This window comes from Cydia pomonella, chromosome 24, assembly GCF_033807575.1.
Source record: "Cydia pomonella isolate Wapato2018A chromosome 24, ilCydPomo1, whole genome shotgun sequence".
Classification (NCBI taxonomy): domain Eukaryota; kingdom Metazoa; phylum Arthropoda; class Insecta; order Lepidoptera; family Tortricidae; genus Cydia; species Cydia pomonella.
The window spans coordinates 1689009-1703572 of NC_084726.1; the positions used below are offsets into that span (position 1 = coordinate 1689009).

The 14564-nt window shown below is 44.3% G+C and overlaps 2 protein-coding genes across 2 annotated transcripts in view; one reads left to right on the forward strand and one right to left on the reverse strand.

The window, feature by feature from the left end:
• Positions 1–14564, reverse strand: part of LOC133531045 (uncharacterized) — a 452747-nt gene that overhangs the window by 207958 nt on the left and 230225 nt on the right. The gene's annotated exons all lie outside the window — the stretch shown is intronic.
• Positions 1–14564, forward strand: part of LOC133531202 (uncharacterized) — a 41075-nt gene that overhangs the window by 19474 nt on the left and 7037 nt on the right. The window contains exon 7 of the mRNA XM_061869340.1: positions 12385–12549. Within this exon, the coding sequence (XP_061725324.1) occupies positions 12385–12549 (165 nt within the window). The remainder of the gene's footprint in view (positions 1–12384; positions 12550–14564) is intronic.

Genomic DNA, 14564 nt, shown 5'->3' on the forward strand with positions numbered 1-14564 from the left:
GTTGTGCTGACGGCCGCCATCTTGAATTTACCGTTACGATACAAGATCACCTTGCTGGGCTCGGCGACCAAGATATTGGATATAACTCCGGACTTACCTGACCCGAAGTAAGTCGATTTTCAAAGACGTTTCTTAGGTTAAGGTTTCAGGATGGCCGAGTTGTTGTGCTGACGGCCGCCATCTTGAATTTACCGTTACGATACAAGATCACCTTGCTGGGCTCGGCGACTCCGGACTTACCTGACCCGAAGTAAGTCGATTTTCAAAGACGTTTCGTAGGTTAAGGTTTCTGGATGGCCGAGTTGTTGTGCTGACGGCCGCCGTCCTGAACCTGCCGCTGCGATACAAGATCACCCTGCTGGGCTCGGCGACTAAGATATTGGATATAACTCCGGACTTACCTGACCCGAAGTAAGTCGATTTTCAAAGACGTTTCTTAGGTTAAGGTTTCAGGATGGCCGAGTTGTTGTGCTGACGGCCGCCATCTTGAATTTGCCGTTTCGATACAAGATCACCTTGCTGGGCTCGGCGACCAAGATATTGGATATAACTCCGGACTTACCTGACCCGAAGTAAGTCGATTTTCAAAGACGTTTCTTAGGTTAAGGTTTCAGGATGGCCGAGTTGTTGTGCTGACGGCCGCCATCTTGAATTTACCGTTACGATACAAGATCACCTTGCTGGGCTCGGCGACTCCGGACTTACCTGACCCGAAGTAAGTCGATTTTCAAAGACGTTTCGTAGGTTAAGGTTTCTGGATGGCCGAGTTGTTGTGCTGACGGCCGCCGTCCTGAACCTGCCGCTGCGATACAAGATCACCCTGCTGGGCTCGGCGACTAAGATATTGGATATAACTCCGGACTTACCTGACCCGAAGTAAGTCGATTTTCAAAGACGTTTCTTAGGTTAAGGTTTCAGGATGGCCGAGTTGTTGTGCTGACGGCCGCCATCTTGAATTTGCCGTTACGATACAAGATCACCTTGCTGGGCTCGGCGACCAAGATATTGGATATAACTCCGGACTTACCTGACCCGAAGTAAGTCGATTTTCAAAGACGTTTCTTAGGTTAAGGTTTCAGGATGGCCGAGTTGTTGTGCTGACGGCCGCCATCTTGAATTTACCGTTACGATACAAGATCACCTTGCTGGGCTCGGCGACTCCGGACTTACCTGACCCGAAGTAAGTCGATTTTCAAAGACGTTTCGTAGGTTAAGGTTTCTGGATGGCCGAGTTGTTGTGCTGACGGCCGCCGTCCTGAACCTGCCGCTGCGATACAAGATCACCCTGCTGGGCTCGGCGACTAAGATATTGGATATAACTCCGGACTTACCTGACCCGAAGTAAGTCGATTTTCAAAGACGTTTCTTAGGTTAAGGTTTCAGGATGGCCGAGTTGTTGTGCTGACGGCCGCCATCTTGAATTTACCGTTACGATACAAGATCACCTTGCTGGGCTCGGCGACCAAGATATTGGATATAACTCCGGACTTACCTGACCCGAAGTAAGTCGATTTTCAAAGACGTTTCTTAGGTTAAGGTTTCAGGATGGCCGAGTTGTTGTGCTGACGGCCGCCATCTTGAATTTACCGTTACGATACAAGATCACCTTGCTGGGCTCGGCGACTCCGGACTTACCTGACCCGAAGTAAGTCGATTTTCAAAGACGTTTCGTAGGTTAAGGTTTCTGGATGGCCGAGTTGTTGTGCTGACGGCCGCCGTCCTGAACCTGCCGCTGCGATACAAGATCACCCTGCTGGGCTCGGCGACTAAGATATTGGATATAACTCCGGACTTACCTGACCCGAAGTAAGTCGATTTTCAAAGACGTTTCTTAGGTTAAGGTTTCAGGATGGCCGAGTTGTTGTGCTGACGGCCGCCATCTTGAATTTACCGTTACGATACAAGATCACCTTGCTGGGCTCGGCGACCAAGATATTGGATATAAATCCGGACTTACTTGACCCGAAGTAAGTCGATTTTCAAAGACGTTTCTTGGGTTAAGGTTTCAGGATGGCCGAGTTGTTGTGCTGACGGCCGCCATCTTGAATTTACCGTTACGATACAAGATCACCTTGCTGGGCTCGGCGACTCCGGACTTACCTGACCCGAAGTAAGTCGATTTTCAAAGACGTTTCGTAGGTTAAGGTTTCTGGATGGCCGAGTTGTTGTGCTGACGGCCGCCGTCCTGAACCTGCCGCTGCGATACAAGATCACCCTGCTGGGCTCGGCGACTAAGATATTGGATATAACTCCGGACTTACCTGACCCGAAGTAAGTCGATTTTCAAAGACGTTTCTTAGGTTAAGGTTTCAGGATGGCCGAGTTGTTGTGCTGACGGCCGCCATCTTGAATTTGCCGTTACGATACAAGATCACCTTGCTGGGCTCGGCGACCAAGATATTGGATATAACTCCGGACTTACCTGACCCGAAGTAAGTCGATTTTCAAAGACGTTTCTTAGGTTAAGGTTTCTGGATGGCCGAGTTGTTGTGCTGACGGCCGCTGTCCTGAACCTGCCGCTGCGATACAAGATCACCCTGCTGGGCTCGGCGACTAAGATATTGGATATAACTCCGGACTTACCTGACCCGAAGTAAGTCGATTTTCAAAGACGTTTCTTAGGTTAAGGTTTCAGGATGGCCGAGTTGTTGTGCTGACGGCCGCCATCTTGAATTTACCGTTACGATACAAGATCACCTTGCTGGGCTCGGCGACTCCGGACTTACCTGACCCGAAGTAAGTCGATTTTCAAAGACGTTTCGTAGGTTAAGGTTTCTGGATGGCCGAGTTGTTGTGCTGACGGCCGCCATCTTGAACCTGCCGCTGCGATACAAGAGCACCTTGCTGGGCTCGGCGACCAAGATATTGGATATAACTCCGGACTTACCTGACCCGAAGTAAGTCGATTTTCAAAGACGTTTCTTAGGTTAAGGTTTCAGGATGGCCGAGTTGTTGTGCTGACGGCCGCCATCTTGAATTTACCGTTACGATACAAGATCACCTTGCTGGGCTCGGCGACTCCGGACTTACCTGACCCGAAGTAAGTCGATTTTCAAAGACGTTTCGTAGGTTAAGGTTTCTGGATGGCCGAGTTGTTGTGCTGACGGCCGCCATCTTGAACCTGCCGCTGCGATACAAGAGCACCTTGCTGGGCTCGGCGACCCAGGGACCGGACCCGCTTACCCTAACCCGTTCAAAAACCCGGGTTATTGTAAAGCTGTGTTCCAAAAACCGCTTCATTTCGGTAAGCTTTTTGATTGGCTTACCGGTTAAGAAACTAATCCTTTTATTTGAATTAATTCAGGTTAGCGCTTACCGATATTAAAAACCCGGGAAAGGGTTACCGCTTCAAGCGCTGATTAAATACGAACAAGCTGTTTTAACTTTTACGTGAACTGCATATGGTCTATTAACGTAGCGCCCGACGCGAAACACGGCGGTTCCATTCCCTACGTGCACGTGCGAGTGCGCGGCGCGGCGCGGCGGCAGTCGGTATTTGTCAAAGGCTTTGTAATTTGCCGACCTAATATTGCTAATTCAAACAAAAGTGTACGTTATGTCAAGTAGCGCACAACGTAGATTTCAAAACACATGCTAAAGTTTAAGGCAAATTACCTAATATGGTAAGGCGTTGCATTGATTTTGGTATATTTTCGTTTAGTACCTATTACTCCTATTATAGTCACTTTCTTTATCGTTAGCTGTCTGTGCACATCTCCTGTATCAGTGGAACTCATCAATGGCTTCTTATAATTTTATTGAGTTCGGGCTCATTTTAAAGGTCTTGACGAGTTATTTACGATACACATGGGGGAGAGGGTCTGATGGTGGAATCGGAAGGTGTAGATGGAACTCATCGATAACTACTAGTAATGCTATCGAGTTTGGGCTCATTTTAAATATCTTGACGAGTTATTTACGATACACATGGTGGCGAGGGTCTGATGGTGGAATTGGAAGGTGTCAGTGGAACTCATCGATAACTACTAGTAATGCTATCGAGTTTGGGCTCATTTTAAAGGTCTTGACGAGTTCTTTACGATACACATGGTGGCGAGGGCCTGATGGTGGAATCGGAAGGTGTTGATGGAACTCATCGATAACTACTAGTAATGCTATCGAGTTTGGGCTCATTTTAAATATCTTGACGAGTTCTTTACGATACACATGGTGGCGAGGGTCTGATGGTGGAATCGGAAGGTGTTGATGGAACTCATCGATAACTACAAGTAATGCTATCGAGTTTGGGCTCATTTTAAAGGTGTTCACGAGTTCTTTACGATACACATGGTGGCGAGGGTCTGATGGTGGAATCGGAAGGTGTTGATGGAACTCATCGATAACTACTAGTAATGCTATTGAGTTTGGGCTCATTTAAAATGTCTTGAAGAGTTCTTTACGATACACATGGTGGCGAAGGTCTGATAGTGAAATCGGAAGTTGTCAATGGAACTCATCGATGATTTCCCATAATGCTATCGAGTTACATGGTGGCGAAAGTCTGATGGTGGAATCGGAAGGTGTTGTTGGAACTCATCGATAACTACTAGTAATGCTATTGAGTTTGGGCTCATTTAAAATGTCTTGAAGAGTTCTTTACGATACACATGGTGACGAAGGTCTGATAGTGAAATCGGAAGTTGTCAATGGAACTCATCGATGATTTCCCATAATGCTATCGAGTTTAAGCTCATTTTAAATGTCATGACGAGTTTTTTACGATACACATGGTTGAGGTTCATCATTTTTGAAAACCACATTCCCTAAAACCTATAAAACGACATCCATGACAACTTTTATGACAAGTTGCATGGCCGCCATCTTGGATTCCAAAATAGTCATGACTTTCGAAATCCGCACTCCCTAAAACCTATAAAACGACATCCATGACGACTTTTATGACAAATTGCATGGTCCTCATCTTGGATTCCAAAATAGTCATGATTTTCGAAATCCGCACTCCGTAAAACCTATACAACGACATCCATGACTATTTTTCTGACATATTTCATGGTCGGCATCATGAATTCCAAAAAGATCATCTTTTTCGAAATCCGCAGTCTCTAAAACCTATAAAACGACATCCATGACGACTATTATGACAAAAAACAAGGCCGCCATCTCGGATTCCAAAATAGTCATGATTTTCGAAATCCGCACTCCCTAAAACCTAAAAAATGACTTCCATGATGACTTTTATGACAAAATGTGTGGCCGCTACCTTTGATTTCAAAATGGTCATCATTTTCGAAATCCGCACTCCCTAAAACCTATTAAACGATATCTATGACGACTTTTATGACAAATTGCATGGCCTCCACCTTGGATTCGAAAATAGTCATCATTTTCAAAATCTGCACTCCCTAAAACCTATATAATGACATCCATGACGATTTTTATGACATTGTACATGGTCACCATCTTGGCCTCCAAAATGGTAATCTTTTTCGAAATCTGCACTTCCTAAAACGTATAAAACGACATCCATGACAACTTTTATGACAAATAGCATGGCCGCCATCTTGGATTCCAAAATAGTCATGATTTTCGAAATCCGCATTCCCTAAAACCTATAAAACGACATCAATAAAGACTTTTATGACAAATTGCATGGCCGCCATCTTGGATTCCAAAATAGTCATGATTTTCGAAATCTGCACTCCCTAAAACCTATAAAACGGCATCCATGACGATTTGTATGACGTAGTACATGGTCACCATCTTGGACTCCATCCATGACAATTTTTATGACAAATTGCATGGCCGCCATCTTGGATTCCAAAATAGTCATCATTTTCGAAATCCGCACTCCCTAAAACGTATAAAACGACATCCATGACGACTTTTATGACAAATTGCATGGCCGCCATCTTGGATTCCAAAATAGTCATGATTTTCGAAATCCGCACTCCCTAAAACCTATAAAACGACATCCATGACGATTTTTATGACGTAGTACATGGTCACCATCTTGGACTCCATCCATGACGACTTTTATGACAAATTGCATGGCCGCCATCTTGGATTCCAAAATAGTCATGATTTTCGAAATCCGCATTCCCTAAAACCTATAAAACGACATCAATAAAGACTTTTATGACAAATTGCATGGCCGCCATCTTGGACTTCGAAATGGTCATCATTTTCGAAATCCGCACTCCCTAAAACGTATAAAACGACATCCATGACGACTTTTATGACAAATTGCATGTGGCCGCCATCTTGGATTCCAAAATAGTCATGATTTTCGAAATCCGCACCCCCTAAAACCTATAAAACGACATCAATAAAGACTTTTATGACAAATTGCATGGCCGCCATCTTGGACTCCAAAATGGTCATCATTTTCGAAATCCGCACTCCCTAAAACGTATAAAACGACATCCATGACGACTTTTATGAAAAATTGCATGGCTGCCATCTTGGATTCCAAAATAGTCATGATTTTAGAAATCCGCACTCCCTAAAAACCTATAAAACGACATCCATGACGATTTTTATGACATAATACATGGTCACCATCTTGGACTCCATCCATGACGACTTTTATGACAAATTGCATGGCCGCCATCTTGGATTCCAAAATAGTCATGATTTTCGAAATCTGCACTCCCTAAAACCTATATAACGACATCCATGACGATTTTTATGACATAGTACATGGTCACCATCTTGGACTCCAAAATGGTCATCTTTTTCTAAATCTGCACTCCCATAAACCTAAAAACCGATTTACATGACGACTTTTATGACTTACTGCATGGCCGCCATCTTGGATTCCAAAATCGTCATCATTTTCGAAATCGGAACTCCCTAAAACCTAAAAATGATGATTTTTATGACAAAGTGTGTGGCCGCCATCTTACTAAAACCGGATACAAATAAGCATCTATATAGTAAGTCAACATTAACGAAAAGTACTTTTACGTCGGTAGTTACAATATAACTATCGTCAATCAATTACGTAATGCCCATCTCTGCCGCGGTGCCGCAGCGGTGGGGGAAAGGCGCGGGAGAGGGGTAAGGCTTACCCTAAACCGAAAGGTTACCGGTTAGTACATGCAAAACACAAACCGAATCAGCTCCTGTAAGCGGTAACCACTTGTTACGATTAGGTTAATCTGAATAATACGGGTTAATCATTATTGTTGGGTAACCGGTTGAACGGGTTACCCAAACGATTAGCTTATCATATGAAGGGGTTACCCATTCGAACGGGTAAGCCAAATGAACGGGTTTTCCGGTCCCTGCGGCGACCAAGATATTGGATATAACTCCGGACTTACCTGACCCGAAGTAAGTCGATTTTCAAAGACGTTTCTTAGGTTAAGGTTTCAGGATGGCCGAGTTGTTGTGCTGACGGCCGCCATCTTGAACTTGCCGCTGCGATACAAGATCACCTTGCTGGGCTCGGCGACCAAGATATTGGATATAACTCCGGACTTACCTGACCCGAAGTAAGTCGATTTTCAAAGACGTTTCTTAGGTTAAGGTTTCAGGATGACCAAGTTGTTGTGCTGACGGCCGCCATCTTGAATTTGAATTTACCGTTACGATACAAGATCACCTTGTTGGGCTCGGCGACCAAGATATTGGATATAACTCCGGACTTACCTGACCCGAAGTAAGTCGATTTTCAAAGACGTTTCTTAGGTTTAGGTTTCAGGATGGCCTTGTTGTGCTGACGGCCGCCATCTTGAACCTGCCGCTGCGGTACAAGATTACCTTGCTGGGCTCGGCGACCAAGATATTGGATATAACTCCGGACTTACCTGACCCGAAGTAAGTCGATTTTCAAAGACGTTTCGTAGGTTAAGGTTTCTGGATGGCCGAGTTGTTGTGCTGACGGCCGCCATCTTGAACCTGCCGCTGCGATACAAGAGCACCTTGCTGGGCTCGGCGACCAAGATATTGGATATAACTCCGGACTTACCTGACCCGAAGTAAGTCGATTTTCAAAGACGTTTCTTAGGTTAAGGTTTCAGGATGGCCGAGTTGTTGTGCTGACGGCCGCCATCTTGAATTTACCGTTACGATACAAGATCACCTTGCTGGGCTCGGCGACTCCGGACTTACCTGACCCGAAGTAAGTCGATTTTCAAAGACGTTTCGTAGGTTAAGGTTTCTGGATGGCCGAGTTGTTGTGCTGACGGCCGCCATCTTGAACCTGCCGCTGCGATACAAGAGCACCTTGCTGGGCTCGGCGACCAAGATATTGGATATAACTCCGGACTTACCTGACCCGAAGTAAGTCGATTTTCAAAGACGTTTCTTAGGTTAAGGTTTCAGGATGGCCGAGTTGTTGTGCTGACGGCCGCCATCTTGAATTTACCGTTACGATACAAGATCACCTTGCTGGGCTCGGCGACTCCGGACTTACCTGACCCGAAGTAAGTCGATTTTCAAAGACGTTTCGTAGGTTAAGGTTTCTGGATGGCCGAGTTGTTGTGCTGACGGCCGCCATCTTGAACCTGCCGCTGCGATACAAGAGCACCTTGCTGGGCTCGGCGACCAAGATATTGGATATAACTCCGGACTTACCTGACCCGAAGTAAGTCGATTTTCAAAGACGTTTCTTAGGTTAAGGTTTCAGGATGGCCGAGTTGTTGTGCTGACGGCCGCCATCTTGAATTTACCGTTACGATACAAGATCACCTTGCTGAGCTCGGCGACCAAGATATTGGATATAACTCCGGACTTACCTGACCCGAAGTAAGTCGATTTTCAAAGACGTTTCTTAGGTTTAGGTTTCAGGATGGCCTTGTTGTGCTGACGGCCGCCATCTTGAACCTGCCGCTGCGGTACAAGATTACCTTGCTGGGCTCGGCGACCAAGATATTGGATATAACTCCGGACTTACCTGACCCGAAGTAAGTTGATTTTCAAAGACGTTTCTTAGGTTAAGGTTTCTGGATGGCCGAGTTGTTGTGCTGACGGCCGCCATCTTGAATTTACCATTACGATACAAGATCACCTTGCTGGGCTCGGCGACTCCGGACTTACCTGACCCGAAGTAAGTCGATTTTCAAAGACGTTTCTTAGGTTAAGGTTTCAGGATGACCAAGTTGTTGTGCTGACGGCCGCCATCTTGAATTTGAATTTACCGTTACGATACAAGATCACCTTGTTGGGCTCGGCGACCAAGATATTGGATATAACTCCGGACTTACCTGACCCGAAGTAAGTCGATTTTCAAAGACGTTTCTTAGGTTTAGGTTTCAGGATGGCCTTGTTGTGCTGACGGCCGCCATCTTGAACCTGCCGCTGCGGTACAAGATTACCTTGCTGGGCTCGGCGACCAAGATATTGGATATAACTCCGGACTTACCTGACCCGAAGTAAGTCGATTTTCAAAGACGTTTCGTAGGTTAAGGTTTCTGGATGGCCGAGTTGTTGTGCTGACGGCCGCCATCTTGAACCTGCCGCTGCGATACAAGAGCACCTTGCTGGGCTCGGCGACCAAGATATTGGATATAACTCCGGACTTACCTGACCCGAAGTAAGTCGATTTTCAAAGACGTTTCTTAGGTTAAGGTTTCAGGATGGCCGAGTTGTTGTGCTGACGGCCGCCATCTTGAATTTACCGTTACGATACAAGATCACCCTTGCTGGGCTCGGCGACTCCGGACTTACCTGACCCGAAGTAAGTCGATTTTCAAAGACGTTTCGTAGGTTAAGGTTTCTGGATGGCCGAGTTGTTGTGCTGACGGCCGCCATCTTGAACCTGCCGCTGCGATACAAGAGCACCTTGCTGGGCTCGGCGACCAAGATATTGGATATAACTCCGGACTTACCTGACCCGAAGTAAGTCGATTTTCAAAGACGTTTCTTAGGTTAAGGTTTCAGGATGGCCGAGTTGTTGTGCTGACGGCCGCCATCTTGAATTTACCGTTACGATACAAGATCACCTTGCTGGGCTCGGCGACTCCGGACTTACCTGACCCGAAGTAAGTCGATTTTCAAAGACGTTTCGTAGGTTAAGGTTTCTGGATGGCCGAGTTGTTGTGCTGACGGCCGCCATCTTGAACCTGCCGCTGCGATACAAGAGCACCTTGCTGGGCTCGGCGACCAAGATATTGGATATAACTCCGGACTTACCTGACCCGAAGTAAGTCGATTTTCAAAGACGTTTCTTAGGTTAAGGTTTCAGGATGGCCGAGTTGTTGTGCTGACGGCCGCCATCTTGAATTTACCGTTACGATACAAGATCACCTTGCTGAGCTCGGCGACCAAGATATTGGATATAACTCCGGACTTACCTGACCCGAAGTAAGTCGATTTTCAAAGACGTTTCTTAGGTTTAGGTTTCAGGATGGCCTTGTTGTGCTGACGGCCGCCATCTTGAACCTGCCGCTGCGGTACAAGATTACCTTGCTGGGCTCGGCGACCAAGATATTGGATATAACTCCGGACTTACCTGACCCGAAGTAAGTTGATTTTCAAAGACGTTTCTTAGGTTAAGGTTTCTGGATGGCCGAGTTGTTGTGCTGACGGCCGCCATCTTGAATTTACCATTACGATACAAGATCACCTTGCTGGGCTCGGCGACTCCGGACTTACCTGACCCGAAGTAAGTCGATTTTCAAAGACGTTTCTTAGGTTAAGGTTTCAGGATGACCAAGTTGTTGTGCTGACGGCCGCCATCTTGAATTTACCGTTACGATACAAGATCACCTTGCTGGGCTCGGCGACCAAGATATTGGATATAACTCCGGACTTACCTGACCCGAAGTAAGTCGATTTTCAAAGACGTTTCTTAGGTTTAGGTTTCAGGATGGCCTTGTTGTGCTGACGGCCGCCATCTTGAACCTGCCGCTGCGGTACAAGATTACCTTGCTGGGCTCGGCGACCAAGATATTGGATATAACTCCGGACTTACCTGACCCGAAGTAAGTTGATTTTCAAAGACGTTTCTTAGGTTAAGGTTTCTGGATGGCCGAGTTGTTGTGCTGACGGCCGCCATCTTGAACCTGCCGCTGCGATACAAGATCACCTTGCTGGGCTCGGCGACCAAGATATTGGATATAACTCCGGACTTACCTGACCCGAAGTAAGTCGATTTTCAAAGACGTTTCTTAGGTTAAGGTTTCAGGATGGCCGAGTTGTTGTGCTGACGGCCGCCATCTCAAAAAAATAAATTCAAATTTACCGTTACGATACAAGATCACGTTGCTAGGTTCGGCGACGAAAATATTGGACATCACACCGCACTTGCCTGATCCTAAGTAAATTTTATTTCTAAAGAGTAAAATGGAAAAGCAATGAATGAATAACCGAGTGAATGACTGAGTGAGTGACCGAGTGAGTAACCTAATAAGCGAATGAACCAAATGAATGAGTACCGATCCAAAAGATATGTTATTACGGTTTAATAAAAATTACCAAACTGAATACTTAGCAGATTACTAGATTAGCAGATTAGCAGAGAACTTTTTTTAGAAGAGACGACAATGTGAATCGTATAAGCTGTGGTCTTGAAGCTTGGTTCGACGACTGAGATCCTCATCATCTTCCTCGCGTTGTCCCGGCATTTTTGCCAAGACTTATGACCCTGGGGTCCGATTGGCAACTAATCCCGAGAACAGGGCTCGGAACCGGTTTATTTTTAAATCCCAAAATAGCCCAATATTTTTAATTATTTTATACTCTTTACGTAGGACTGGATCATGTTTTTAGGCAACAACTTCGCATTATTAGATAATCCCATTAAAAATGAAATAATAAACGAAAGAACGAAAAAGAACTTAATAATACCGGTATTTTTTGTATGAAGAATAAACCGGTTCCGAGCCTTGCCCGAGAATTGGCGTTGACACTAGTTTTTACGAAAGTTACTGCACTCTGACCTTCCTCTTCATTCCCTAGGCCTTATTAGGATTACTCCGCTTTCCTTACGATGTTTTCCTTCACCAAAAAGCGACTGGTATCAAATGATATTTCGTACATAAATTCCGATAAACTCCAATGAGTTTATCGGTGCCAATGCACGAGCCGGGTTTTGAACCCGCGACCTCCCCGACTACTAAGATCTTGTCCTGTCCTGTGCAAATTAAATTTCTACAATTCGTAAGGTGAAACATTTTAAAAAGAGCAGTCGGTGGTAGTGTCGTAGACAGATTTAGGTTATATTCTGGTTTTCTGTTCTCCGAAATGAAATGGCCATAAATGTAATGTACGTGAAAACTATATTGGGTGCGATTTTTGCCCATATAAATCATAAGCAGAAATTAAAATATTTTTTTGGAACTATTCCATGGAAGAGATTTGATCAAATAAAAGATACCATCTCTTTAATCGCCTCGTTAACACGTATTTAATCAAAAGACGTACTTAGGTATTCAATATATTTGCCAAGTATAACAATTTCTTTTTTATTTATTTCAGCATACCGCTCTTCGCCCGAGGCGGCGACTCGACGCTATTCCGCTACGCTATGTTTTTGCTGAACAAGTGCATAGCGCAACTATTATGGGCGAGAGGCCTCCCCGTCACCGATATGAGGCCTACGCTCGCTAATCTACAGAGACTGATGATTACACCTCATAATCCGTGAGTATTTTAAAGATGTTTCATATAAATACCATGTTTTTGCTAAACAAATGCAAAGTGCAACTGTTGTGGGCGAGAGGCCTCCCTGTTACAGATATGAGGCCTACACTCGCTAATTTACAGAGATTGACGATTACACCTCATAATTCGTGAGTATTTTAGAGATGTTACATATGCCATGTTTTTGCTAAAGAAGTGTATAGCGCAACTGTTATGGGCGAGAGGCCTCCCCGGTACAGATATGAGACCACTAATCTACAGAGACTTGTGATTAGGCCACATAAATCGTGAGTATTTTCATGTAATGTAGATTTCTTTAGGCCTCCCTACCACACATATAAGGACTCTTATTTTACCTCATGGTAACACATCACAAGTATCAAATCATTTATTGAACTCTATAGGCCTCCCTGAACTCAGATAAAGCCTAAGTAAAACATAGTTTATATCCTACGGTCGCTAATCTACAGAGACCGATGATTATACCTCATAATATATAATCATAATAATTGTCAGTAAAAGTTTTATATAATTTTTGGGCCTCCCTATCACTGATATGAAGCCTTTACTCTTAATCTTACATACACCCATGGTCACACCACACCGCATACACTCAGAATCAGAATCCGACTTAGCTATTCACAATGTCACTATCAACATAAAAAAAAATAGAACGCCATTCGACTATTATCCTTATTCTTTCACTGATATGTGTTAAATTTGTTAAATGTCAAAAAAAGGCGCCATCTTACCGGACATCGGCTAAAGGTTATGGCGCCATCGCTCGAAACGATACCGCCATAACTTTGGCCTTTGATCTATTAGATGGCGCCACTTTTTGACATTTAACTAATTTAACCCGGATCCGGGTACGTCCTTAAACTACGTCCACAAAAGAGGTATGGGCATAGTGAATGTCATCTCGCTCTGTGTGGTAGGGCACAGCCAGTGGATGTCATTCCAGATCTAGAGCAGAGCCCAACTGGGGAAGTACCTCCACCTTACAGAAAACCGCAGCCAAATAACACTAGACCCTACTCATAGTGTTGTGTTCCTGCCGGTGAGTAAGGTTGCCAGAGCTCAACGAGGGGTGGGGAGGGGGTTAGGGTCGGCAACGCGCATGTAACTCCTCTGGAGTTGCAGGCGTACATAGGCTATGGATACTGCTTACCATCAGGCGGGCCGTATGCTTGTTTGGACCGACGTAGTATAAAAAAAATTACTCATATCAGTGAAAGAATAAGGATCGAAGTCAAATGGCGTTCTAAAAGTTTTAATCATGTGTCGGAAGATGGCAGTAAATTTACTGTGGCTACAAAGCTTTCTTGACAGTCCACCTCTATTTCAAGTTCTCTTTGGTATGATCTATAAAGTCATTACGCAGAATATATGAGTATATTAAAATTTTACCGTGTACTTATATATTTTATGTACACATATCATAAACCCTCTATGATGCCTTCAAAATCCGTAAATAATGGCCAACATTACGATAAACTGTTTTTTTACAACAAATTTCTTATCTGTGATAATGTTGTAATTGCTTCATTACTACATCAAAATCGATGTGGTAACGACATTCAAATTTGGAACATATCTGAAAAAAAGTAATTCGATTTGACCTCTATTCTAATATCAGTCGAGATGCCTTTTTGTTCGAAATGAAATGTCAATTGCATAAAATTTTGACAAATCTTGCATGTTGGCTTGTATCCGCCATGAGAGCAACGATGCCCCAACGTCGGCTGTAAGTTAGGTTAGTGAATATATCATAAAAAGTTTATAATTTGTGTGTAGATAAAATAGTGTATGTAATTGTACTAATTGTACATAATTATGGCGTTATTCATGAACGCGTTACTGGCCTGAATTAGCTATGAATCGTTTGTCTTTATCTGTCATTTTGACTTATGTATTTGTAAGAAAGGGATAAAACATAATTGAACTAAATCAGGCCCGTAAAGTTTTATGAATAAGGGGGTTAGGCATTAAAACACTCGTGTGATCCTTTTAAG